We start from the raw sequence: 26,737 nt of genomic DNA, 5'->3' as shown, positions 1-26,737 counted from the left end.
AAGGTGGCTGGTCTGATGAAAGACATTTTCTTTGGATGGCCAGGTGCATGTGCATGTGTGCTTACCTGGGGAAAAGATGGCATTAGGATGCACTATGGGAAGAAGACAAGCCAGTGGAGGTGGTGTGATGCTCTGGGCAATTTTCTGCTGAAAAACCCTGGGTCCTGCCATTCATGTGGATGTTACTTGACACGTACCACCTACGTAAACATTGTTGCTGACCAAGTATACCCCTTTATGGAAATAGTATTTCCTGATGGCAATGACTTCTTTCAGCAAGATAATGTGCCCCGTGCACTGAAAAAATGGTTCAAGAATAATTTGAGGAACACAACAATGAATTTGAGGTATTGCGTTGGCCTTTTACTTCTCCAGATCTCAATCCAATTGAGCATCTGTGGGATGTGCTGGAAAAACATTTCTGATCCATGGAGGCCCCACCTTGCAAATTACAGGACCTAAAGGATCTGCTTCTAAAGGTTTGGTGCCAGATACCACAGCATACTTTCAGAAGTGTAGTGGTGTCCATGCTTTGACAGGTCAGGGCTGTCTGGATGGCACAAAAGGGGGACTTACTCAATATTAGATGCGGGGGGGGGGGGGGGTTATAGTGTTGGCTGATCAGTGTATCGCTCTGTTGCCAAAGACTTGTGTGGGGGATCTATTTTTTGGTGGGTCACAGTTGCGTTTGAGAGATGTAGTGACATATGTCAACTTAGATTGGGGGAAAAGAGTTCAGGGTGGAAGTGGATGGGGTATATCTATGGTAATGGGGAAAGGGTATGGGGGGAGGTTTCAGGAGATGGAAGCTCTAGGGCCCCTGGAGCCTCTCTAAAGAAAGTCAGGGGCCGTGCTCTTTGAGTGCATAAAATGTGAATGTCTCAGGTGAAATAATGTTTTGGTTTCAGAGTAGCAGAACCGTAACTAAGGATACCAAGTTGTGATTTTTTTTTCATTCTACTCATGTAGCGGCTTGGTAAAGTGTTCTACGTCGCAGATAGTATATAATTCCTTATACCAGTCTTGTACAGTGGGGGTGTACGATTCTTTCCAGAATTTTGGAATTGTTCTTCTAGTAAAATCAAAGCAGAACTAAATCCATCATTTTTATTTTTTTTTCAAATATTTTTATTAAGGTTTTTGTTTTAAGTTAATACATACGTACAAACAGCTACACAAAACAGTTGGCATAAGAGAACAAAGGGCATGAGTTCCAAGTGTAGAATAGCTGTTCTCATTGAATACTAAAATATACTAAGGTATTTGGTGCAGTAGGAGAATCAGTAAAACAAGATCTCATACATGACAAGTTATAACAGGTGTAGATAACTTACACAACGTACTGTATATGAAGGAATGAGTGTTCTTACGGCTAAGACCAAATTATACAGCAACAATCAGCAAACGTAGCCCTAAAATAATGCCACTGAACAGTTCAAAATTAAAACCAAACCTACTGTAAACAGTATAGTTAAAATTCTGACAGTTCTACCTATTTCTTTTGCAAGCAGATCATACCAACATCTATCCTGAATCGGCCTACATACGCATATCTGAAATAACCTCATTTAACTGTTTGCCATAACAGTTACATTCAAGACATGCCATACATGATAACTGTCAGTTGCTTGTGCTCTCAACAAAACTATCAAGCCATCAAATGACTGATGACATAATGGGTCACATGTGCAGTACCATGGCAACTGCAGGTCAAACAGAGGCTAAGATGCACTGTATCTCCCTTAGCGGGGGGGTGGCAAGCCATTGATTGCGATCAACCTGACGACCACGGGGAGCTGACAAGTGGATCGTGACCATGGCTCTGCCTCTCCCCAGCCTCTGATGTTCTCATCCTAACTGCAGAGTGGAGAGCGGGAGGCAGCATAGTGCTGGATGGAGGACAGGAGCGGGAGCTGCCTCAGTGATTGGTTGCTAGGCGGACCTAGCAATCATTCACCAGCTTGTTATTTTGAACTGCGACATCTCCTGCTCTCCACCCAACACTATGCTGTCTCCTGATCTCTGATCTGCTGTATACACTCTGGCAGTTAGGAAGTTCTACCTACACAGCACTGCGTGTATGTTAGGGGGTGGGGGGGAATTGACAGAGGGCACTGCTTTGGGGGGGTTACTGCTTACAGGGGGCAGAGGACAGTTTGTGGGGGGGGGGATAGGATATTGCTATGTGGGGGGTAGAGGACACTACAGTGGGGGGGGTACAGGACACTACTAGAGGCGTGATGTGAAGGGGAGCATAGGACAGTACTTTGGGGAGGCAGGGTGGTACAGGACACTACTGTGGGGTTAGGGGGCAGAGAACACTGCTATGGGGGGAGGGACAGAGGACACTACAGTGGGGGGGGGGGTGATGTGAAGGGGCAGAGGACACAGCATTGGGGGGTACAGAACACTACTGTGGGGGAAGGGGGCAGAGGACATTACAGTGGAGGTTTGGTGTCATGTGCAGGGGGCAGAAGACACTCCGTTGGGGGGGTAGAGAACTCTACTGTGGGGGGAGGGGGCAGTGGACACTGCTATAGGGGGCAGAGGACACTACAGTGGGAGGGCGATGTGAAGGGGGGCAGAGTTAACTATTGTGACATGCTATGTGTTCTTAATGCCATCTTTTGGGAGCTTGATTTTTTTTTTTTTTTTTTTTTTTTAAGGGTGCCCCCCCTCCCGGGAATCTTTCATGTTGTCCAGGTAGATCTCAATTTTGAAAGGTTGCCTACTCCTGCTGTAAAGGATAGGAGGGTATAGTTCCACTTTAAGTAAATGTATGAGTAGGGACTTTTTAGGTTTGTTCAAGTCCATTTGATTGAGATGCAGAAGAAACTAGGTGGAGTTGTCAGAAGGTTATACTGTATATAGTAGTTAAAAATATACCATAATGATGTTTGAATGGACACATTATTGCCTGAAGGATGGTAGTATTTGCCTGAGGTTCTACTTCAAATATTAGAAACAGTACGTTGCATTGTGTACTTCTCATATGTTTACACAGTTTCTATAAAGGAAGAGGTGGGCGCCAATTGCATTGACGCCTCAGGCAGTTTAGTGATTACGTTCTCCGCTGATTGCCCTTTTCAAATGCTGGGCTGACATGTAGAGTGAAAGCAGAAGATTATATACATTGTGTTGCCTTATTCATACTGCCCATCATTTACATATCTCTTTTCTCTGCCAGAATGACCTGCACCGTGCCATCCAGAGGACTCACTCTGCCATGTTTAATCAAGTCTTCATCCTCATATGCACCCTTATCTGTCTAATGTTTACTTGGTAAGTATGCCGAGATATCATGTGACTGTTGGTTATCTGAGTCTGTGAATGCATAGATCTGACCCCTGGTAGTGCACTTGTAAATGGCACCTCACTTTCCCAGTAGCTAATCTGTCAGCTACTGTTATCTTTAAAGTGGACCTGACAATTTATATTCCCAGTGCAACTGCAAAAGAGTAAAATAATAGACCTTGCTTGTGTTTTTTCCCCCCAGAAACTCTGGACAGTTCTTTTTTTTTTCTCTTCTTTTTCTGGGGCAGCATTTCTCAATGGGGGTTCTGTGGAACCCTGGGGTACTGTCTAGATCTTTTGGGGTGCCACACTGCGTCCGGTATTTTTACACAGAGTCATGCATCTCCATGGCACAGGCAAGCTGTCTGCCAACACCATAGTTACATAGTTACATAGTTAGTGATGTTGAAAAAAGACACAAGTCCATCAAGTCCAACCTGTGTGTGTGCTTTAATGTCAGTATTACATTGTATATCCCTGTATGTTGTGGTAATTCAGGTGCCTATCTAATAGGCATGCATCCTCCGCTGAAACCACTGCCTGTGGAAGAGATTCCACATCCTTACAGCTCTTACAGTAAAGAACCCTTTAAGTTTGAACTTCTTCTCTTCTAATTTTAGTGAATGGCCACGTGTCTTTTTAAATTCCCTTTCGCGGAAAAGTTTTATCCCTATTGTGGGGTCACAAGTACGGTATTTGTACATTGAAATCATATCTCCTCTCAAGTGTCTCTTCTCCAGAGAGAATAAGTTCAGTGCTCATAATCTTTCCTCATAACTAAGGTCCTCCAGTCCCTTTATTAATTTTGTTGTCCTTCTCTGGACCCTCTCCAGTTCCAGCACATCTTTTCTGAGGACTGGAGCCCACAACTGGACAGCATACTCCAGGTGCGGCTGGACCAGAATCTTGTAGAGTGGGAGAATTATCGTTTTATCTCTGGAGTTAATCCCCTTTTTAATACATGCCAATATTCTGTTGGCTTTGCTTGCAGCAGCTTGGCATTGCATGCCATTGTTGATCCTGTCATCTACTAGGACCCCAGGTTCTTTTTCCATCCTAGATTCCCCCAGAGATTCTCCTCCTAGAGCAGTGGTTTTGGAACTACATTTCCCATGATGCTCAACAGAGTGCATGAGCATCATGGGAAATGTAGTACCAAAACATCTGGGGTGCCAAGGTTCGCCATCACTGCCCTAGAGAGTAGATTGCATTCATGTTTTTGCCACCCAAATGCATTATTTTACATTTCTCTACATTAAAACTCATTTGCCATGTAGTTGCCCACCACATTAATATGTTCAGATCTCCTTGCAAGGTTTCCACATCCTGCAGAGAAATTATTGCCCTACTTATCTTAGTATCATCCGCAAATATTGAGCTATTTATCCTATCTCCCAGGTCATCTATGAATAAATTAAATAGGATTGGTCCCAGGACAGAACCCTGGGGGACCCCGCTTTCCACACCGGACCATTCCGAGTACTCCCCATTTATCACTACCCTCTGAACTCACCCCTGTAGCCAGTTTTATTGAAAATTCATGACACTAATCCAGATCATGTGGCATTCAAGGCAGCCCCAGCATTCAGAAGCAGACAGAAGTCCTCCTCCTTCTGGACCTGTTCTGCCTCTGCCACTGCCATGCTGCCACATATGGACTGTGGTGAAGATCAGAAGGTAGGACTCCTAAGTGAAAGAGGAAGGATTATGATGAGAAGGAGTAGGGCTGAGGAATCTGATGTGAAAGGGGACTGAGGACTGAGGAGGGGACTGAGGACTCCAATTTTAAAGGGTGGGGGGACTCTTATGTGAAGGGGGGATGGAGGACTCTGATGTGAAAGGGGGAGGGACTGGGGATTCTGATTTGAAAGGTGTCTGAATCTGAAAGGGTGGCTTATGATATGATGATGGAACTCTGTTGTGAAGGGAACCCCATTCTAGACTTGTGCGCCCTGAGATTTAGCATAATTTTAAAGGTCAAGGGTTGAGAAGCGATGTTCTAGGGTATGATCCAACCCAGAGTAATACTTACCATTCTCTGTGATCCCACAGTTTTCCTCTTTCCCAGTTTCAGTTGTACCACTTGGTACCCCAAAAAAGCTCTTATTACTGTATAAGAAATAGGAACCTGAGTAATGCTTACTTGTCCTGAAGAACCAAAATTCTAGTCCCTCCATGATTATGTGTTATGTGACCAATGCCAAGGCATTAATCACTTGGTGCAGGACAATGATGTTTTTTGGGAAATGTGGCCAACCAGCAGGTCTGCCTAAATGCCTTTGTCGGCAGTTTTTGGACTTCTGCTGATGACATCAGTATGAAATCAGTTTGAGACACTATTAAGGTCATTCAGCAATCATTAAGGTTTAAAAATGAACATTTAATTAAGTAAAAGTGGGGAAGAGCGAGGGATTTTAACGGTGCATTTTTGGAAGGATTCACAAAAAGAAATGATAATAAATAAAAATATAATTTTTAATGTACATTCAAGGTTAAAAAACATATGAAAAACACATATTTCACAGGTATCGCAGTGTTTTTACAATTACGGTGGTCACACAGAGCGCAGATATATTTTTCAGATGATATAGCCGCACACTAGCCCAACATGTTTCCCTGAGTTGCTTTCTCAAGGGATGTGCAGGCCGAGAATTAATATCATCAAACACTTTACAATTCTGAAGATAGAGACACAAAAGTTTGAGCAACAAAATACATATTAATAATGCTTTCAAAAATACAAAAAAATACAAGAAAAGTAGGAAGGAGAACACAGTATCTATTGGACATAGCACGAAAAAGCGCTTACCCCACAGTAATCCTCTCACAAGTCAATCACTGCATAACCCACAACTGGCACTGAAACCCTGACAAGGCCATTTCGGTGCAGTCACCTTTCTGTCCTCTGTCCAGTTATGGGGTGATTGACTTGTGAGAGGATTACTGTGGGGTAAGCACTTTTCCGTGCTATGTCCTATAGACACTGTGCTCTCCTTCCTACTTTTCTTGTATTTTTTTGTAATTTTGAAAGCATTATTAATATGTATTTTGTTGCTCATACTTTTGTGTCTCTATCTTCAGAATTGTAAAGTGTTTGATGATATTAATTCTCGGCCTGCACATCCCTTGAGAAAGCAACTCAGCGAAACATGTTGGGCTAGTGTGCGGCTATATCATCTGAAAAATATATCTGCGCTCTGTGTGATCACCGTAATTGTAAAAACACTGCGATACCTGTGAAATATGTGTTTTTCATATGTTTTTTAACCTTGAATGTACATTAAAAATTATATTTTTATTTATTATCATTTCTTTTTGTGAATCCTTCAAAAAAATGCACCATTAAAATCCCTCGCTCTTCCCCACTTTTACTTAATTTTCTTTAGGGATGTGGTGCCAACCATTTTGGGTGTTTCACCATTAATCGGGACCAAATTTTCGTAACGTTAAGATTTAATTAACATTTCAATTAATTAACATTTAATAATTAAATCAGTTGACCTCCTTTTGATCTGATTTTGACTTGCTTTAAGCAGATTTTGCAGTCCTATAGACTTGAATAGGAATGTAAAATTTGAACCAAACAAAAACCCATCGACATAGGTCCTAAAGACTACACCTCACCTTCAACATTTACAGCGGTTTTGCAGTGGGAACTGGCTGCCTGAAGTTTAGCTAGTCTACATACACTACTTACTCTTGCCTCATGACTTTCTTAATCCAATTGGCCAAACCAAACATCCAGAAGTGATCAAGCAATTTTACACAGCTGAACCCATACCTCTTTGTCAATGTTTCTGTAAAAGAAACCTATAGACACCTTGGAGGAGGACCCCCTACCTACTGGTAACACAGAGAGATCACACATTTCATCACACCTACTGTACTATATATGGTTTGCTGTCTCATTGCTCATACTCTCCACCCTTGCTTGCTGACCCAGTTTTCATCACTCATGTATCAGTAAAATTCACAGTACAGATTTAAAAGTTGTATAAAGAAATCTCAGAATCATAAATTGTTTGGAAGTAGTGAGGTCTTACATTTTATACCCAATAGTACTTTTGATAAGGTTTTTTAAGCATATATTTTGGGGGCTACTTGGGGACTCTGACAGTTTGGCTTGTCAGCCTCAAATCCCACCATTTTCAGGTTCGTGGCAGACACAGATTTAGTACGCAGCTCCACTGCCTGCAGCTGGTTAAAATCTATAGAAATCTGCATTTGGGGCATAATTAAATTATCAACACTTGCGCATGTGTAGTTTTCCCTGAAGCAGAAGATTTAATAAGATCAGCATGGCCTTCGCTGCCAATGCAGTAAGAAAAGTGAGTATTTACTATTTTTTTTCACAGTTATGCCTTGCTTTATTTATTACATATATCATACCAGGAAGTAGGTGCCAACTAGCTTTTCTGCCTTCGCTTCCCTGAGATGGACTCTCCCCTCATCCCTGCTCCAGGCCTACCCCAGAACTGCATATCTCAACGATAGTCTGTAATCTTACATGGTAGCTCACAGCAGGTTCCCGCGTCAACCATCTGACCTCTCTCATCTGGATCCAGCCTTTATAATAGGAAGAGATGGTCCAATCCGTAGTATACAGTACATCCAGGGCGCGGTGTTCTCCTTAAAGGGGTACTAACCCTTGCTTAGAGACCCCACACCTTTTTGAACTGATAAAAAGGGACAAATTTTAGCACCTGTAGCATTGACCTCATAGGAGCCGCTGAGTTTAACTGTTCCTTCCCAAAACAGTGCAGAGGCAGCCAGGCACGCAGCAACAGCCAATTCACTCCAGCTCATTGAACAGTCTTGAACAGTGATGGCGAACCTTGGTACCCCAGATGCTTTGGAACTACATTTCCCATGATGTTCATGCACTCTGCAGTGTAGTTGAGCATCATGGGAAATGTAGTTCCAAAACATCTGGGGTGCCAAAGTTCGCCATCACTGGTCTAGGAGAAGTCCTATTTGCTTGTAGAACTTGCAACAGGACAGGGTTCGGGGTGGTATGGGATATACGTCAAAGCATTTAAGCACAATAGACAGAGGACACTCCTCTCTTTAGCAAAATAGCACAGTCTATCTCTCATATCTGGGTGAGTGAAGGTAAATGCAGATTGAAGCAATCTTAGGTCTCACGGCTAGGGACCATGATCAGAAGTAATTGTAGACTGAAGCAATCTGTAGTCTCACAGCTGAGGACCACGAGGTAGTTTGCAATACAAGTAAACCTACAGCTGGTGCCCCAGAAGTAGAACAGCACACAGTCACTAAATCTTGAGCTTGGTTTAGTACTCACATTATTCTGGGTAGCTGCACACCCCCCAGCTTCAACCAGACACTATTCACTGAGTTCTCCAGACCAGATCCCTAACTCCAGAACAAATTAGAAATAGGCTCCCCAGCTCTGCCACAGCAGACCTTGATGGACATCAGCGGACTCCAGCAAGATTGCCTCAAAGGGGCAGTAGCCCTAAAAACTGGGGTCTCCTTCAGCAGGACAAGACAAGGGCTGCTCCAGGCCTCCTCAGGCATTGGCTGGAGCATAATAAATATTCAGGCTGCCCACCTGAATCTTCCAGCCCTCTGTGCTCTAGAAAACTCTAGAATGCTGGGGGAAGCAATCAGGCCTGTAGTCTGTGGGACCTAGAACAGCCCAAAGAGATCAACAGTTGCTCCAATGATTAAAGAGACACAAAAAGAGTAGACAGGCAGACCATGTAGTGGAGGGGGAGTGCCACATCCGATAATTATATCCAAAAATGCAAAAGGGTTCCCCTAAGTGGACTTTTGAGGCACTCAAAATAGTAAAGCAGTATACAAAAATATCTATACAAACTACATAAATTTTATTGAAAAACTTTAAAAACAAATGTAGCAAGACATTGATTGTTCATACATCACATGCATAGTGTTATAAAGAAGTGAATAATGAATTCTCTTTACACCAACGCGTTTCGATATATGTGTCAAATTCTTCTTCAGGAGTGTGGAGATTTGAGAGAACCTTATCTAAAATGAAGTTAAATGTACAGAAAATCAGTTTAAGGGAGACCCAAAGCTCAAAGTTCAAAAGCAATTGTTAGATTTAGGCTTTGTATTTTATCACTTACATATGGTTGATTCGTAAAGATGTTTAAACAATGGTTGGTTACCATAAGAACTTGCAGTTGGAATGGCATCAAGATTTAGGACTGGTAATGGATCGATCATAAGGTTGAAAAATGTATGTACAGATGGTTTGTACAGGAGAATTTCTAGTAAAGGATGGGGGAGGGGGGGGGGTCCCTCATGCACTCCACTGAAGGCGGTCAGGCCAAGGGAATATACTGAGGCAAAGGAGGAATCCCTGGGAGTAAAGAGAAATATGGAAATGACAGTAGTAAATAATGCGAGTAAGCATAAGAAAAGTAATTCAAAATGGTATATCTGTTTGTTTATTTATTTGTACCTAAAAAATGTACTAGGTGTGGTGAAGGAACAATGGGGGATAGCAAATATCATCTGCAAAAGGAGACACCAAATTTTCCCTTGAAGAATAATATATAGTCTACGAGTTATATTTATGTTAATTTGATAGAAAAGTTGAATAGTTTGTCTGTATCTCTATATGAGATGGGGTAGAAAGGTATATATATATATATATATATATATATATATATAATAATTCATTTCATATTTTATATGGAGATAATGCCTTGCCACCTGTAGGCCAGCATGGCAATAATGGTATGATTCATATAGAAAATAGTAATGTAATAATATGAGTGTAGAATCATAATAATATCAGAGAATAGACAAGGTGAACAGATAGCTGTGAATAAAGAATTCAATGTCTATCATTAGAATGGACAAGGATAACGGTTTGAATTAAGAGATGTAAACTGAACAAAGAGTGTGTAAAAGGATTGAAAATTGAACTGAAAATAGGTACAGATACTAAAGGGATATTTCTTAGTATAAATATAAGCATATATTAAAGGTTGTAAATAAAATTAAATCATGTATAACAAACAAATACCTGTATCAGTGGGGAGCTCAAAAAAACCGACCGCACAGTCCAAATCCAGTGAGATAATGCCTGGTTTGGGAGTGGTATAATTAGGGTTTTTAACCACTTCAGCCCCAGAAGGATTTACCCCCTTCCTGACCAGAGCACTTTTTACAATTTGGCATTGCGTCGCTTTAACTGCTAATTGCGCGGTCATGCAATGCTGTACCCAAACGAAATTTGCGTCCTTTTCTTCCCACAAATAGAGCTTTCTTTTGATGGTAGTTGATCACCTCTGCCATTTTTATTTTTTGTGCTATAAATGGAAAAAGACCGAAAATTTTGAAAAAAAATTATATTTTCTACTTTTTTGTTATAAAAAAAATCCAATAAACTCAATTTTAGTCATACATTTAGGCCAAAATGTATTCAGCCACATGTCTTTGGTAAAAAAAATGTCAATAAGTGTATATTTATTGGTTTGCGCAAAAGTTATAGCATCTACAAGCTAGGGTACATTTTCTGGAATTTACACAGCTTTTAGTTTATGACTGCCTATGTCATTTCTTGAGGTGCTAAAATGGCAGGGCAGTACAAAACCCCCCCAAATGACCCCATTTTGGAAAGTAGACACCCCAAGGTAATTGCTGAGAGGCATGTTGAGCTCATTGAATATTATTTTTTTTTGTCCCAAGTGATTGAATAATGACAAAAAAAAAAAAAAAATTACAAAAAGTTGTCACTAAATGATATATTGCTCATACAGGCCATGGGCATATGTGGAATTGCACCCCAAAATACATTCAGCTGCTTCTCCTGAGTACGGGAATACCACATGTGTGGGACTTTTTGGGAGCCTAACCGCGTACGGGGCCCCGAAAACCAATCACCGCCTTCAGGATTTCTAAGGGCGTAAATTTTTGATTTCACTCCTCACTACCTATCACAGTTTTGAAGGCCATAAAATGCCCAGATGGCACAACCCCCCCCCCCCCCAAATGACCCCATTTTGGAAAGTAGACACCCCAAGCTATTTGCTGAGAGGCATGTTGAGTCCATGGAATATTTTATATTTTGACACAAGTTGCGGGAAAGTGACAATTTTTTTATTTTTTTTTGCACAAAGTTGTCACTAAATGATATATTGCTCACACAGGCCATGGGCATATATGGAATTTTACCCCAAAATACATTTAGCTGCTTCTCCTGAGTATGGGGATACCACATGTGTGGGACTTTTTGGGAGCCTAGCCGCGTACGGGGCCCCGAAAACCAATCTCTGCCTTCAGGATTTCTAAGGGTGTAAATGTTTGATTTCACTCTTCACTGCCTATCACAGTTTTGGAGGCCATGGAATGCCCAGGTGGCACAAAACCCCCCCAAATGACCCCATTTTGGAAAGTAGACACCCCAAGCTATTTGCTGAGAGGCATGGTGAGTATTTTGCAGCTCTCATTTGTTTTTGAAAATGAAGAAAGACAAGAAAAAACTTTTTTTTTTCTTTTTTCAATTTTCAAAACTTTGTGACAAAAAGTGAGGTTTGCAAAATACTCACTATACCTCTCAGCAAATAGCTTGGGGTGTCTACTTTCCAAAATAGGGTCATTTGGGGGGGGGGGGGTTGTGCCACCTGGGCATTCCATTGCCTCCGAAACAGTGATAGGCAGTGAAGAGTGAAATCAAAAATTTACGCCCTTAGAAAGCCTAAAGGCGGTGCTTGGTTTCGGGGTCCCGTACGCGGCTAGGCTCCCAAAAAGTCTCACACATGTGGTATCCCCGTACTCAGGAGAAGCAACAGAATGTATTTTGGGGTGTAATTTCACATATTCCCATGACATGTTTGAGCAATATATCATTTAGTGACAACTTTGTGCAAAAAAAAAAAAAAAAATTTGTCTCTTTCCCGCAACTTGTGTCACGATATAAAATATTCCATGGACTCGACATGCCTCTCAGCAAATAGCTTGGGGTGTCTACTTTCCAAAATGGGGTCATTTGGGGGGGGGGTTTGAACTGTCTTGGCATTTTATGCACAACATTTAGAAGCTTATGTCACACATCACCCACTCTTCTAACCACTTGAAGACAAAGCCCTTTCTGACACTTTTTGTTTACATGAAAAAATTATTTTTTTTTGCAAGAAAATTACTTTGAACCCCCAAACATTATATATTTTTTTAAAGCAAATGCCCTACAGATTAAAATGGTGGGTGTTTCATTTTTTTTTCTCACAGTATTTGCGCAGCGATTTTTCAAACGCATTTTTGGGGAAAAAACACACTTTTTAAAATTTTAATGCACTAAAACACACTATATTTCCCAAATGTTTGATGATATAAAAAAGATGATCTTAGGCCGAGTACATGGATACCAAACATGACATGCTTTAAAATTGCGCACAAACGTGCAGTGGCAACAAAATAAATACATTTTTAAAAGCCTTTAAAAGCCTTTAAAAGCCTTTACAGGTTACCACTTTAGATTTGCAGAGGAGGTCTGCTGCTAAAATTACTGCACTCGATCTGACCTTCGTGCTGATACCTCACATGGTGCAATTGCTGTTTACATTTGATGCCAAACCAACGCTTGCGTTCGCCTTAGCGCAAGAGCAGGGGGGGACAGGGGTGCTTTTTTTTTTTTTTTTTTTTTTTATTATTTTTTTGCTTTTTTATCTTATTTTTAAACTGTTCCTTTCATTTTTTTTTTGTTAAATCATTTTTATTGCTATCTCAGGGAATGTAAATATCCCCTATGATAGCAATAGGTAGTGACAGGTACTCTTTTTTGAAATAATTGGGGTCTATTAGACCTTAGATCTCTCCTCTGCCCTCAAAGCATCTGACCACACCAAGATCGGTGTGATTAAATGCTTTCCCAATTTCCCAATGGCGCTGTTTACATCCGGCGAAATCTAAGTCATGAAATGCTCGTAGCTTCCAGTTTCTTAGGCCATAGAGATGTTTGGAGCCACTCTGGTCTCTGATCAGCTCTATAGCCAGCTGGCTGAATCACCGGCTGCATTCTCAGGTTCCCTGTTGAGACAGGAGAGCCAGAGAAAAACATGGAAGACGGTGGGGGGGGGGCATTCCCTCCCACTGCTTGTAAAAGCAGTCTAGAGGCTAATTAGCCGCTAGGATTGCTTTTACATGAAAGCCGACCGCTGGCTGAAAAGAATGATACCAAGATGATACCTAAACCTGCAGGCATCATTCTGGTATTACCACTCAAAGTCGTGAATGGCGTACCTGAAGACATAAAAATGGTTAACAATAAAACACAGTAAACTGTAAAGTATAAAAAATTGCATACCTGAAAAGCAAACATGATAAAACATAATAACAATAAAACATTGCAGAATAGAATAAAGTAAAAAAGAGCAGAACAATAGAGAGAGAATAGAGAGAGAGAGAACAATAAAACGACAACTATTTTTTTTTTATTTTATATATTTTTTTTTTTTTTACACTTTTTTTTGTAACTAACTTTTATAACTGTAACCGGTTCCAGGTTCGTGTTTCTCAAAATGCGATGGCATCTTGGGAGACCCTGTGAAAGTGTGCCTAGTCTGTGCAATGCTGTACCCTACGCTAATACTCAACTAGTGCATGGTAGTGTTCAAAACATTCACCAATGCAAAGACCAGGATTGTCAGGACAGGAGGGACAATAATAGCGGGTGTCACGCCTATATCCACGCTTGCTGCAGACACAACATCTTTTTTAGGGGGGTTAGTTGGGTAGGGGTACTCGGGAGGACATAAAGAAAATGCCTCTCATGCAGCCGACTGCATTTGGTTGGGGATATGAATGGGGGAAGTACGGGCGCTGCAGAAGTGGTGGGTTCCCAATTAGAATTGGCGAATGCAGCAGGAAGGGCATTATGGGCATGACGGGCCTATGTTTGTCTTCTTGGTGGCAGCGGGAAACTACTTGTGCTTGCCACCTCACCAGCTTGAACTGCACTTATGGGACTCGCCATGTCACCAAGTGTTACTGCAGTGCTGGTTTGACTACGACCGGGGTGTACTAGGCCGCTGGTGCTTGCCAGTTCACCAAAATGCTACCTAAAAAACTGTTAGCGATCGCAGGGATCAGGCCTGACTCTGCAAATGCTGCAGTTATGTGTTTAGTGTTTTGTAAGTGACAGTGATCGATCGATACTGCACTTGGGTGGGCTGGGCCGGGCCGGGCGGAGGGGCAAAACGCAGGTGCTAGCAGGTATCTGAGCTGATCCCGCTAACACTGCGTTTTTGGGAACCCTAAACTGCTGGGGACCCTAGTATAGATCTGATCGGATCAGATATTGATCTGTTCAGATACTATACCACTAAGGGAGGCGTATGCTGCGTGTGTGTGTGTTAGCGGTACTGGCGCTAACCTGACGCTGCCTGGGGCTGGTGCTTGCCAGTTCACCAAAACGCTACCAAAAAAACTGTTAGCGATCGCAGGGATCAGGCCTGACTCTGTGTACGCTGCAGTTATGCATTTAGTGTTTTGTAAGTGACAGTGATCGATCGATACTGCACTTGGGTGGGCTGGGCTGGGCGGAGGGGCAAAACACAGGTGCTAGCAGGTATCTGGGCTGATCCCGCTAACAATGCGTTTTTGGGAACCCTAAACTGCTGGGGACGCTAGTATAGATCTGATCGGATCAGATATTGATCCGATCAGATACTATACCACTAAGGGAGGTGTATGCTGCGTGCGTGGGTGTTAGCGGTACTGGCGCTAATCTGACGCTTCCTGGGGCAACGCATATCACCGCCGGGCGATCAGGGGGCTAAACCTTTATTCGGTAATAAACGGCGGGTGCCCTGACACTATAAAAAATAAACGATCTAACCAGCGTCACCCGTAACAGTTATACGGTGATCAGTGGTGAAAGGGTTAACTAGGGGGCAATCAAGGGGTTAAAAAATTTATTAGATAGTATATGGGTGTCCCATACGCTATAAAAAGCTGACGGCGAACCTAAATATTTACCTCCCTAACTAGCGTCACCAGCGACACTAATACAGCGATCAGAAAAATGATCGCTTAGCGACACTGGCGACGGGGGGTGATCAAGGGGTTAAAACTTTATTGGGGGGGTTAGGGGGGTACCCTAGACCTAAAGGGGGCTAACAATAACTGCCCTACCACACTAACTGTCACAAACTGACACCATGCAGTAATCAGAAAAAAAAAAAAAAAACTGCTTGGTGTCAGTGTGATGGGGGGGGGGGGGGGGGGGGCTGATCGGGGGGGATCGGGGGGTAATCGGGGGGGGGGATCGGGGGTGTAATGTATGCCTGGCATGTTCTACTGTGTGTGTGTGTGTTGTGCACTCACATTACAGTCTTCTCTCCTCGGCGCTGGAACGGAAAATGCCGAGCCGAGGAGAGATGACATAATTTCCTCTGCCTCAGTGTACAATACAGAGGCAGGGAAATTATTTGATTGGCCAGGAGCGATCACGAGGGGGGGGCCACGAATGGATAGCCTCCCCCTCACCACCGATCGCCGGGGAGGATTTGCCGACCGCCGCAGGCACCGGGGGGGGTCCGATCGGACCCCCCACCCGCGGGCAGGCAAGGACGTACCTGTAAGTCCTTTTGCCTGCCCGTGCCGCTCTGCCGACTTACATCATCGTGCGGCGGTCAGCAACTGGTTAAGGAGTGTTTAATCCCAGTCAGCTGGAGCAATAATAGCTCACAGCTGATATATGTGATCCAGACCTCCCCCTTGGACCACCACACCTAGTACATTTTTTAGGTACAAATAAATAAACAGATATACCATTTTGAATTATTTTTCTTATCCTTACTCGCATTATTTACTACTGTCATTTCCATATTTCTCTTTACTCCCAGGGATTCCTCCTTTGCCTCAGTATATTCCCTTGGCCTGACCGCCTTCGGTGGACTGCATGAGGGACCTCTCCCCCTCCCCCATCCTTTACTAGAAATTTTCCTGTACAAACTATCTGTAAATACATTTTTCAACCTTATGATCGATCCATTACCCGTCCTAAAACTTGATGCCATTCCAATTGCAAGTTCTTATGGTAACCAACGAACCATTGTTTAAACATCTTTACGAATCAACCATATGTAAGTGATAAAATGCAAAGCCTAAATCTAACAATTGCCTTTGAACTTTGTGCCTTGGGTCTTCCTTAAACTGATTTTCTGTACATTTAACTTCATTTTAGATAAAGTTCTCTCAAATCTCCACATCCCTGAAGAAGAATTTGACACAAATATCGAAACGCGTTGGGTGTAAAGAGAATTCATTATTCACTTCTTTATAACACTATACATATGTTGTATGAACAATCAATGTCTTGCTACATTTGTTTTTAAAGTTTTTCAATAAAATGTATGTACCGTATTTATCTGCGTATAACACGCACCGGCGTATAACACGCACCCCAATTTAGGAGGGAATTTTAAGGAAAAAAAAACTTCTAGGAGGGAAGTTGAAGGGAAAAAAACTTACATTTAAATGCCCATCAGTGCAGCCATGTCAGTGCAGCCTTGTCAGTGCAGCCTTCCCCAGTGTCTATTGCAGCCTTATCCCAGTGCAGCCTTGCCCCAGTGCAGCCTTGCAGCTCGCAGTTTGATCCCCTGCGATCCTGAGCTTCAAAATTGCCGACCGCGATTTGAAAATGGCGCCGCCGGCGCCGAAATACACAGAGCCGTGTGTATTTCTCGGCGGCTCTCGTTCACTTTTGGCTCCACTCGTAGTCCCGCCCGGGATGGGCGTGACTGTGAGCGGAGCTATCCGAACCTAGCCGAGTACACTCGGCTAGGTTCGGGCGGCGCTCGAGCGAAGCCGAAAGTGGCCGAGAAGAGCCGAGGACCGGCTCTGTGTATTTCGGCGCGGGCGGCGGCATTTTCAAATCGCGGTCGGAGATTTTGAACATCTGTCAGCTCAGGATCGCAGGGGATAGGCGTATAACACGCACCCGCGATTTCCCCCTGATTTTAAGGGGAAAAAAGTGCGTGTTATACGCCGATAAATACGGTAATTTTTATAGATATTTTTGTATACTGCTTTACTATTTTGAGTGCCTCAAAAGTCCACTTAGGGGAACCCTTTTGCATTTTTGGCAATGATTACAGAGGAACCAAAATGACCTAGCAACTTTTCTAGGAGGGTTCTACACACACAGTCCTTTATAAGGACCATGGAGATCTATTATGCAGAAAATAATTGGCTAAACCATGCAAGTGCTTTTTGACCTCTATTTTTCCTTTATATTAGCTTTTAAAAATAACAAATGTAGTAATAAGTAAGATGGAAAAAAAGTTTAGTGCAGCAGAACACCTTTTGGTAGAAAATTATACATTTTGTATAGCCCCTTGCCAACTAAGCCTTTTCTGGCACTTTTTGTTTACAAGTTTAAATCGGTATTTTTTTGCTAGAAAATTAGTTAGAACCCCCAAACATTATATATTGTTTTTATTTTAGCAGAGACCCTAAAGAATAGAGAATAAAATGACGATTGTTGCAATATTTTATGTCACACGGTATTTGCGCAGCGTTTTTTCAAACGCAATTTTTCTGGAAAAAAATACACTTAAAATAAATTTTAATGCAAAAAAAAAACATAACCCAATTTTGTAGTAAAATTTAAAAGATGATACACTGAGTAAATAGATACCCAACATGTCATGCTTTAAAATTTGCGCACGCTTGTGGAATGGCGACAAACTATGATGCTTATAAATCTCCATAGGCAATGCTTTACATTGTTTTACAGGTTACCTGTTTAGAGTTACAGAGGATGTGTAGTGCTAGAATTATTGTTCTTGCGCTAATGTTTGTGGCGATACCTCACATGTGTGGTGCGAACACCGTTTACATATGTGTGGGCGACTTACGTATGCGTTCACTTCTGTGCACAAGCAGGGAGGAATGGGAGCGCTTTACTTTTTTTTTTTTCTTATTTATTTATTTTTTTATTTATTTTTTTACACTGTTCCTTTTATTTTATTTTTTTATCACTTTTATTCCTATTGCAAGGAGTATAAACATCCGTTGTAATAGAAATAAGGACGACAGGTCCTCTTTACAGAGAGATCTGGGGTCAAAATACCTTTAAAAGCAAAAGATCACAAAAAAAAAAAAAAAAAAAATTGATCTTTTGCTTTACAAAAAAAAAAAATTGTTTACTTCCACCCTAGACCTGAGGTGATGTCATGATGTTGCTCTGGTCCTCCAAGACCATAGAGGTGATCAGAGACAATCTGGTCTCTGGTAACTTCTATGGCCAGCCGTGCAAAACGTTGAATCATTTCTTTGGAAACACTGGCAAGCTAATTAGCCACTCGAACCGATTTCATGAAAAAGCCAATCGCCAGCTGAAAAAAAAATACTGGGGTTATGGCTGATAGCTTCAACCATAACCCCGGTAAACTACTTGCAAGCCGCAATGTATATACTGTATATATATATATATATATATATATATATATATATATAGCGGTCGGCAAGTGGATAGAGATGTACAAATCAGACCAAAATGAGAGACAACCAAGGAGACACGAGGGACAGAGGGATCTGGCCTCGAAAGAACGATAGTTCCTCCAAATGAGGGACTGTTGGAAGCCATGCTTATAACAACAGGGTCACTTTGAGTTAACCTGACTTTGTAGTTTGCTATAGTGTCAGCACTTTAGCAGGTGTGCGATAAGTGACAATATGCTGCTGTCATATCAAAGGAACCCTACACCGAAGAAATATGTAAGACTTTTATGGAAAATGCTGAGATTTGCCTATAACTTCAGCTGTCTTTTATCTCTGGAGCTATTGATCATTTTGACATGTGGTGGTTTTCACTCCGGGCAATCTCTGATTATGTATTTTTCATGATATGTTATTTGTGACAGGTTTACTTCAAGCCATGATATGCAGTTAAGCAATGTGTTAGGAGGTATAGGGAGAATTACATAACATTTATTATAGTCTTCAATACATCAATTGTGATCCATTGACATGAGTTTTTCTGGAGCTGTAAAAGTCACTCGCCAGTGCAGCACATTGTTTATTACTGTGCTGGTTTGTGGCAATATAATGATGGTGGGGATTTTCTCTCGCTCTACCCTTAGGATACAGGCAAACAGACTGCTGTGCTTGAGCTGCCCACCTACTCAACATGCATCTGTATTATTGTGCTGGGGATGTCAGATTATGAGCTCCACTGGGGCAGAAACTGATACGAAGAATGTAAATACTCTCTGGAAGATACTGAGAAATATGTTGACTCTGTATAACACTGCAAACAAATAAAATAAAATACGTGGGAGCCCTTAGTCAAAGTTTTAAGCACCATCTATTGGTTGTTGGTGGAAATCTATCTAAAAACAGTTTTTAACCACTTGCCACCAACAGACAATTCTGGCACTCCTCGCCTACATGTAAAAATCATAATTTTTTTTGCTAGAAAATTACTTAGAACCTCCAAACATTATATCTGTTTTTTTTAGCAGAGACCCTAGGGAATAAAATGGTGACCCTTGCAACTTTTTATGTCACACAGTATTTGCGCAGCAATTTTTCAAACGCTTTTTTTTGGGGAAAAAAAACAGTTTCATGAATTAAAAAAAAAAAAAAAACACAAAAGTTAGCCTGATTTTTTTGCATAATGTGAAAGATGATGTTACGTCGAATAAATAGATATGAATAGATTGCGCACACTCGTGGAATGGCACCAAACTTTGGTACTTCAAAATCTTCATAGGCGACAGTTTTAAAATTTCTACAGGTTACTCATTTAAAACTACAGAGGAGGTCTTGGCTTAGAATTATTGCTCTCATGTGTGTGGTTTGAATGCCATTTACATATGCAAGGGCATCGTATGTATGCGTTCGCCTCTGCGTGCGAGCACACAAGGACCGGGGTTCTTTACTATTTTTTATTGTTTATTTTACTTTTATTTTTGTATTTTGACACTTTCCCTTTACATTTTCTTTTTTTTTTTGATCAGTTTTATCCTTATTACAAGGAATGTAAACATCCCTTGTAATAGGAATAGGGCATGACAGGTCCTCGTTACAGCGAGATCTGGGGTCTATAAGTCCCTAGATCTCGCCTCTAGGCTGGATAGCCTGAGATAAAAAACAAAACAAACAAAAAAAAAAATCTCGGCTTCCCAGCCGAAGAAACAGCAGTGTTTACATTTGCTGAGGCTGGACATGATGTGATATCGTCGCGCCTGGCCTCCAAAGGTCATAGAGATGACTGGGGACCATCAATTCATTCTCTGGCTCGCCGATCGCATGGGTGAGCTGGTAGAAACACCGGAGGGCTGCTAAAGGGGGGGACTGTCCCCTCCCACCGCCTGTAAAAACAATCATGCAGCTGAACAGCCGCTATGATTGTTTTTACATGACAGAAAATTGCTGGCAGAAAAAGAAGATATCTGAATAATGCCTGCAGCTGCAGGCATCATTCAGATATCCCCACTCAAAGTCCTCAACGTCATATGACATCCTTGGGTGGGAAGTGTTTAATTGCTTTGCTAGCAGCCATGATCTGTTCATTTAAAACATAGGGGGTTATTTACAAAGGGCAAATCCACTTTGCACTACAATTCCACTTGTAAGTGCAGTCGCTTTAGATCTGAGGGTAAGATCTGAAATGAGGGAAAGCTCTGCTGATTTTATCATCCAATCATGTGCAAGCTGTTTTTTATTTTCTTTGCATGTCCCCCTTAGATCTACAGCGACTGAACTTCCAAGTGCAAAGTGGATTTGCCTTTCGTAAATAACCCCCATAGTGATTACATTGGTGTCGTTTGCAGGACCAGAGTTATCATTAGGCATAGTAGGTGACAGAAGCATCAGAAGGCTTTTTCCTGTATAGTTTTCGGCCATTTTTTTCCCATCACCAATAGAATTAGTCATCTCATAAATGCTTATTTACACATTGTCACTTTAGTCCAATGCTGGCCATACACCTGTAGAATTTCATTGGAATGTTCAGATAAGAAAGTATAAAAATCGCTTGTCCGACCATTTCATGGTGTCCTCATGGACTTGACTAGCTTTTAATGATTTTTCATTCAAGTACCATATCAGTGTCTCGATTTTTGTAGAACGCATATACAACTACTACTTCCGGATAACCTTTAACAAGTGAATGCACATAAGACTAGTTACGATATTTCTCGGGCGTGAATTTGACTATTAGAAATTTGATCATTTCCATTTGATTTGACAGATTTTTCCATACTTAATACTTAATTTTTTTGCTCTTTCTGGTCAAAACTGATTGTCAAATTATCCCCTTTAACTCTTAGATAATCCAAGAAACATTCTGAAAACAACAATTTTCCAACAAAATTCTACAGGCTCTTAGGCTAGTTTATAAAAAGTCAGGACCAGTAGAGTAGGAAAAGGCTCTGCTTAAAAGAGATGATGCCAGAAAATGGGAGTTTCTACAGGTGTCAAAGGCGTTGTGCCTTTTGGTGCCTATAGACTACAAAGATGGAAATTTGGACCTGGTAAGTGAGTAGGTAGGTCAGGGACAGTTAGGTGTAGTACAGGGAAAGACTCATGCCCTATAGGGATAGTTATTGTTTCTGGACCGGGTGAAAAGCACCCCAGCTCCGCTGTTCAAATACCGATCAGGTACATCCTGCACACTGGTGAAGTTAGAGAAGCTAAAATACCATCCACTTATATGGGTTCTGTTGCATGGCCATGATGAATCTTGCTTAAAGCAGATTTACACCCACTTTTGAGAGGTGGTCTTAAACGAAAGACCACCTCTCCACCCCTCGTTTTTGGATATTAAAATATTTTTTTTTTTCTTCTAACATACCTTTTTATGAAGTACATTGTGTACTTCCAATCAATCCGATCCACGGCGCAAGACATCATATCCTTTTTGTGCAGCGAGCCCCCCCCCCCGCTATCTTCTGGGACCTGTGTGTGTCCCAGAAGACAGCTGGCCATTCACAAAGCATTGTGCGACTTGCGCAAGCGGAGTAGGAAATGGGCCGCAAGGCTCCACTGCCGGTTTCCCTTAGTTAGAATGGCGGAGCCTGCACCCTATCCGATGAACGGATCGGCCTCGGGGGGGGGGGGTTGGGGATCGACATCACGGGCTCCCTGGACAGGTAAGTGTCCTTATTAAAAGTCAGCAGCTACAGTTTGTAGCTGCTGACTTTAAAAAAAAAAGAACACCGCTTTAAGGTTACAAGCCCCCAGCAACCATCCCATATAGGCACTGCATAATTGTTGTGTTCTGGAATGCTAAATACCTTATATACTCGAGTATAAGCCGACCTGAATATAAGCCAAGGCACCTAATTTTACCACAAAAAACTGGGAAAACTTATTGACTCGAGTATAAGCCTAGGGTGAGAAATGCGCAGCTACTGTAAGTGGAAAAGAGGGTCAACAATACCCATTTGCCACCTCACTGTGCCCATTTGCAGCCATAGGACCCCCGAGCTTCAAACTCGGTAGTTAAGGGTTCCTAGATGCCCCCTAGCTGCAGCCAAAATTTGGGGTCTCTGGACCCAAAGGGTCCCAAAATGACATTGCTGCAGATGGACATAGTTGACCGACTTTGGGGCCCCGTATCTCTAGCATTACAACATATCCAGCTGGGGTTCCTAGCACCAAGTGGCCCCCAGATACGGGGCCCCAAAGTCGGTTCGGAAAATGTCAAGCACTTTTCTGCGGCAGAGAATGCCATTTTCCGAACCGAATTTGGGGCCCCCGTATCTCGGGGCCACTTGGTGCTAGGAACCCCAGCTTTGTTAGATATGTTGTAGTGCTAGTTCCACTGGGTCTGCACACCAAATTTGGGGTTCCTAGCACCAAGTGGCCCCAAGATACGGGGCCCCAAAGTCAGTTCGGAAAATGTCATTCTCTGCTGCAGAAAAGTGCTTGACTCGAGTATAAGGCCCCTTTCACACGATCGGACCGTTCAGGTCCGCCTGTCAGTTTTGACGGTGGACCTAAACAGGCGCTCCATGTTAGCCTATAGAGCGACGGATGTCAGCGGAGACATGTCCGCTGGCATCCGACCCGGTCCGATCCGCAGAAAGCAGACGGATGGCCCTACTTCCAGATCCGTCGCTGGCGGATCGGGTGAGATCTGACGAAAGCGGACATGCTGTCCGTTTTCATCCGATCCCTCCATAGGCAGCAGCGGAGCCTGACAAGCCCCTCCCCGCTCAGTGAGCAGAGAGGGACCTGTCATCTGCCGGCTCAGCGGAGATCAACAGACTGATCTCCCGCTGAGCCGGCAGACCGAGGCGGGCTCCGTGGAAACGGAGTCCGCCTCGTGTGAATGAGGGCTAAGCCGAGGGGGGCATTTTCAGCACAAAAAAAGTGCTGAAAAACTCGGCTTATACTCGAGTATATACGGTATATTATTTTATATATATTATTCTAAACTCTCACCTCGCATTATGACCCCTGTTTCAACAGCAGGTCATAATTAGCTGTTCCCCTATGGGGGTAATGTTAGGTCTATTGTTAGGTCTATGTAGCGATCTACCTCTCTGTATCTCCAATTTTCACCTGTCAGCTCTCACAGTTACAGGAACAGATAGCATATGGTGATTCCAAATGAGGATCAAACAAAAGATCTAGTGCTCTGTTTAAATTAAACCTATACTTTTTGAGTATAGGTTATGCAAATGTATTATAATCTTTTATTTTTATGTTTATTCTATACATATTCTTGTTTCTTATTTTCATTTACAGATTTATTTTTATATATTTATACAGTATGTATATATATATATATATATATATATATATATATATATAATTATTTTTTTAATGTCTATATTGTATTTTTTTGTTGTTTTGTAGATAAATAATTTTAGTGGAATTGGGGTATGATTAACTTCTAATAAATTGTATATATGCACAAATTTCTTCTGGAAAACTTTAAAAGAGATGTATGGGTTTTGTTTTTGTTTTTTGTTTGTTTTTTTAGAATCACACTTACCTAGGTGGATGCAGCATCACTCCAATGTTGCATCTGTCCCCCGGCGTCTCTAACACTGAGAACTGAGCAATTGAGCACCGCCGATCGCTCAGTTCTCACAGCTCCGTGAGCTGAGAGCTGCTGCCTGTCAGTCACAGCTCTCTGCTCTGCCCCCTCCTTGCTCATTGGAGCGCTGGGCTGTGGAGAGGGCGGGAGTGGCCGGCTCAGGCTATCAGCAGCTCGCTGAGAGGCTGAGCAAGGTGCCGGTCCAGGGATCTGGGTGGATCCTGACCCTATGGTTGTGATGACGCCCAAGTCTGGACCAACTCTGTGATGTTAGCAGAGTGCGTACTTCAGAGTGTGTACTCTCTGCTGAAAACAGGTCACAGGAGTGCAAAAAGGAACTGAACTCCTGTGATCCATAAGAGAAGTACATCCAAACAAGCTTTAGCTGTACTGCTTCTTTAAGGTTTTATGTTAATAAAGTATGGAATTTCTTGAAAAGGTGGCTGCGAGGTGATATAGTAGATTAAACGCTTTCCTCTGACGGTTAAGGTGGAGGATAGGGTTTGTAAGCCCTTTAATATACTTTGTTTGACCGGTACCCTTGGTCAGGATGTCCCCCAGGAGAAGCTGTTAGATATTATGCTCAGGGAGACACCTATTAGCAGTTCCGTGTTTTTTTTTTTGTGAGCTAATGAGTTAGCTGTGGCACTGAAAACCTGCCCTATAGAGGGGATTGGTTGTCTGGTCATCAGCTGTAGTTGTGTATTTATAGAGCGGAAATGAGTCAGGGTTTCACCCCTACTGAGGAAGTCCATGCCCAGGGACGTAATGCATATGGGGGGCCGAGCCTTTTGATTAAATGTCATCCTGCAGCCATCTCAAAGGTTTTAACTGATATGTCTGTATCAGCTAGCACTGCTTAAGTGCTTATTTATGTAAGTGTACCACTTTTTCTATTTATTTTTGGATTCAAATTTAAACCAAGAGCACTAGATGTTTTGTTTTGTTTTTCATTTGAAATTGCCATATGGTATCTGTTCCTGTGACTGTAAGAGCTGACAAGTGAATATTGAAGATACGGAGAGACAGATTGCTGCATAGACCTAACATTATCCCCAGAGGGGAACAGCCGATTATGACCCACTTTTTTTAAGTCCGCGGTGGTGCAAAACCTTGAACGAAAAAAACGTAAGTGAACAAAAAACATGCATGTGAAACACAACTAAAAAGTGCACTTAAGGGTGTGCTTTAGTCCACCCCCTGTAGAAGTGGGACCTCTCCCTGACCCCCGGGGTGCAAGGCTCCTGACGGAGACATAGGTTTACACGATCTGCTTAGCCAGAAGGCCTGGCAGATCCCATTCTTCTAGGTCAGGGGAGCTCTCCCAAAGAGAGACCCCCCAGAGGCAGGGGAGGAAGGAACCTGAGGGCCACACATTCTTCCCCTACACGTCAGGGCAAGCCCAAGGGCTCACACCCTTCATCCGTGAGAAAACACACACAAAAGTGAAAAGTGACAAACAGTGGGAGAAAATAAATTAAAAATTAAAAAGTGGCTGTGCAAAATGTGCACTGGCTAGGCCCTGAGGCCTGGTAGACCATAAAATTGCCCACGGACTTGAAAGGCAATGTGCAGAGGGAAAACAAATTTGGTGCTGTAACCATGTGTTCTGTTCATACCATGGGGTCCCACACCCAAGTGTTACTAAGAGCACCCCTAGGGGGACCACTCCGAGGGGAAATAGACACCGCGGATCTTCTGTCTTTCCAGCCCATGGCCAGACAAGGTAGAATGTTCAAACCATAGGTAATGGGCTCTCCCAGCTTTCCCAGGGGGAATGACTCTTGTGCCCCAACTGCCTGTGGGTGCCCTGGTTTCTGTTCCAGCCGGTACTAACCTTCCAAGCCCCCATCACTCTAGTGATTCATAGCCATACATTCTGACCTTGGTCAGGCCAGAATGACAGCACAGAACCTCCACTAGATCACTGAAAAGAACAGATCCTACACTTGATCTTAGGTGAAACAGGGTTCATAATGTGAGGTGAGTGTTTAGACCTCACAGGTGGAGGATAGACACATGCACTTTATGGATTTGTTTCATTTACATCACGGTAAATCAACACTTGGATGAGATTAAATTTATTTGGATTTTCAATTGGCTCCTTGGAGCAGACTTATGCACGTTTTGCACTTTATTATAATAAATTAGTTTATGGACATATTGCACTTTATGTATATATTATTTTTCATGAAATTTATTTTTGCACTTCAGAGAGTTTATATATGTTGAAATTAATCCGCCTATTTTTAAGAAGTATTTACATGAGTTGCACTATATAAGGCAATAGGGGGAGCATTATTGATTAACTTTTACATCAATATAAATCCTGTTCTTTGCAACTGCACAGTGTTTACTGCCGCCACACCACCCTGTACCTCCCCACAAGTGCCTGAACAAAGACATTTATAGCAGGATCACCAGGGATTCTTGTAATGA

At 42.3% G+C, this 26,737-nt stretch overlaps 1 protein-coding gene across 3 annotated transcripts in view; it reads left to right on the top strand.

Moving 5' to 3' along the window:
- Nucleotides 1–26,737, top strand: part of LOC141133307 (potassium channel subfamily T member 2-like) — a 411,333-nt gene that overhangs the window by 259,649 nt on the left and 124,947 nt on the right. For all 3 annotated transcript variants that reach the window (XM_073622598.1, XM_073622596.1, XM_073622597.1), the window contains exon 9: nt 3,188–3,282. In XM_073622598.1, coding sequence (XP_073478699.1) covers nt 3,188–3,282 — 95 coding nt within the window. The remainder of the gene's footprint in view (nt 1–3,187; nt 3,283–26,737) is intronic.

The sequence above is a fragment of the Aquarana catesbeiana genome, linkage group LG03 (genome assembly GCF_042186555.1).
Source record: "Aquarana catesbeiana isolate 2022-GZ linkage group LG03, ASM4218655v1, whole genome shotgun sequence".
Lineage (NCBI taxonomy): Eukaryota > Metazoa > Chordata > Amphibia > Anura > Ranidae > Aquarana > Aquarana catesbeiana.
This window is presented reverse-complemented; position numbering and strand designations above follow the sequence as displayed.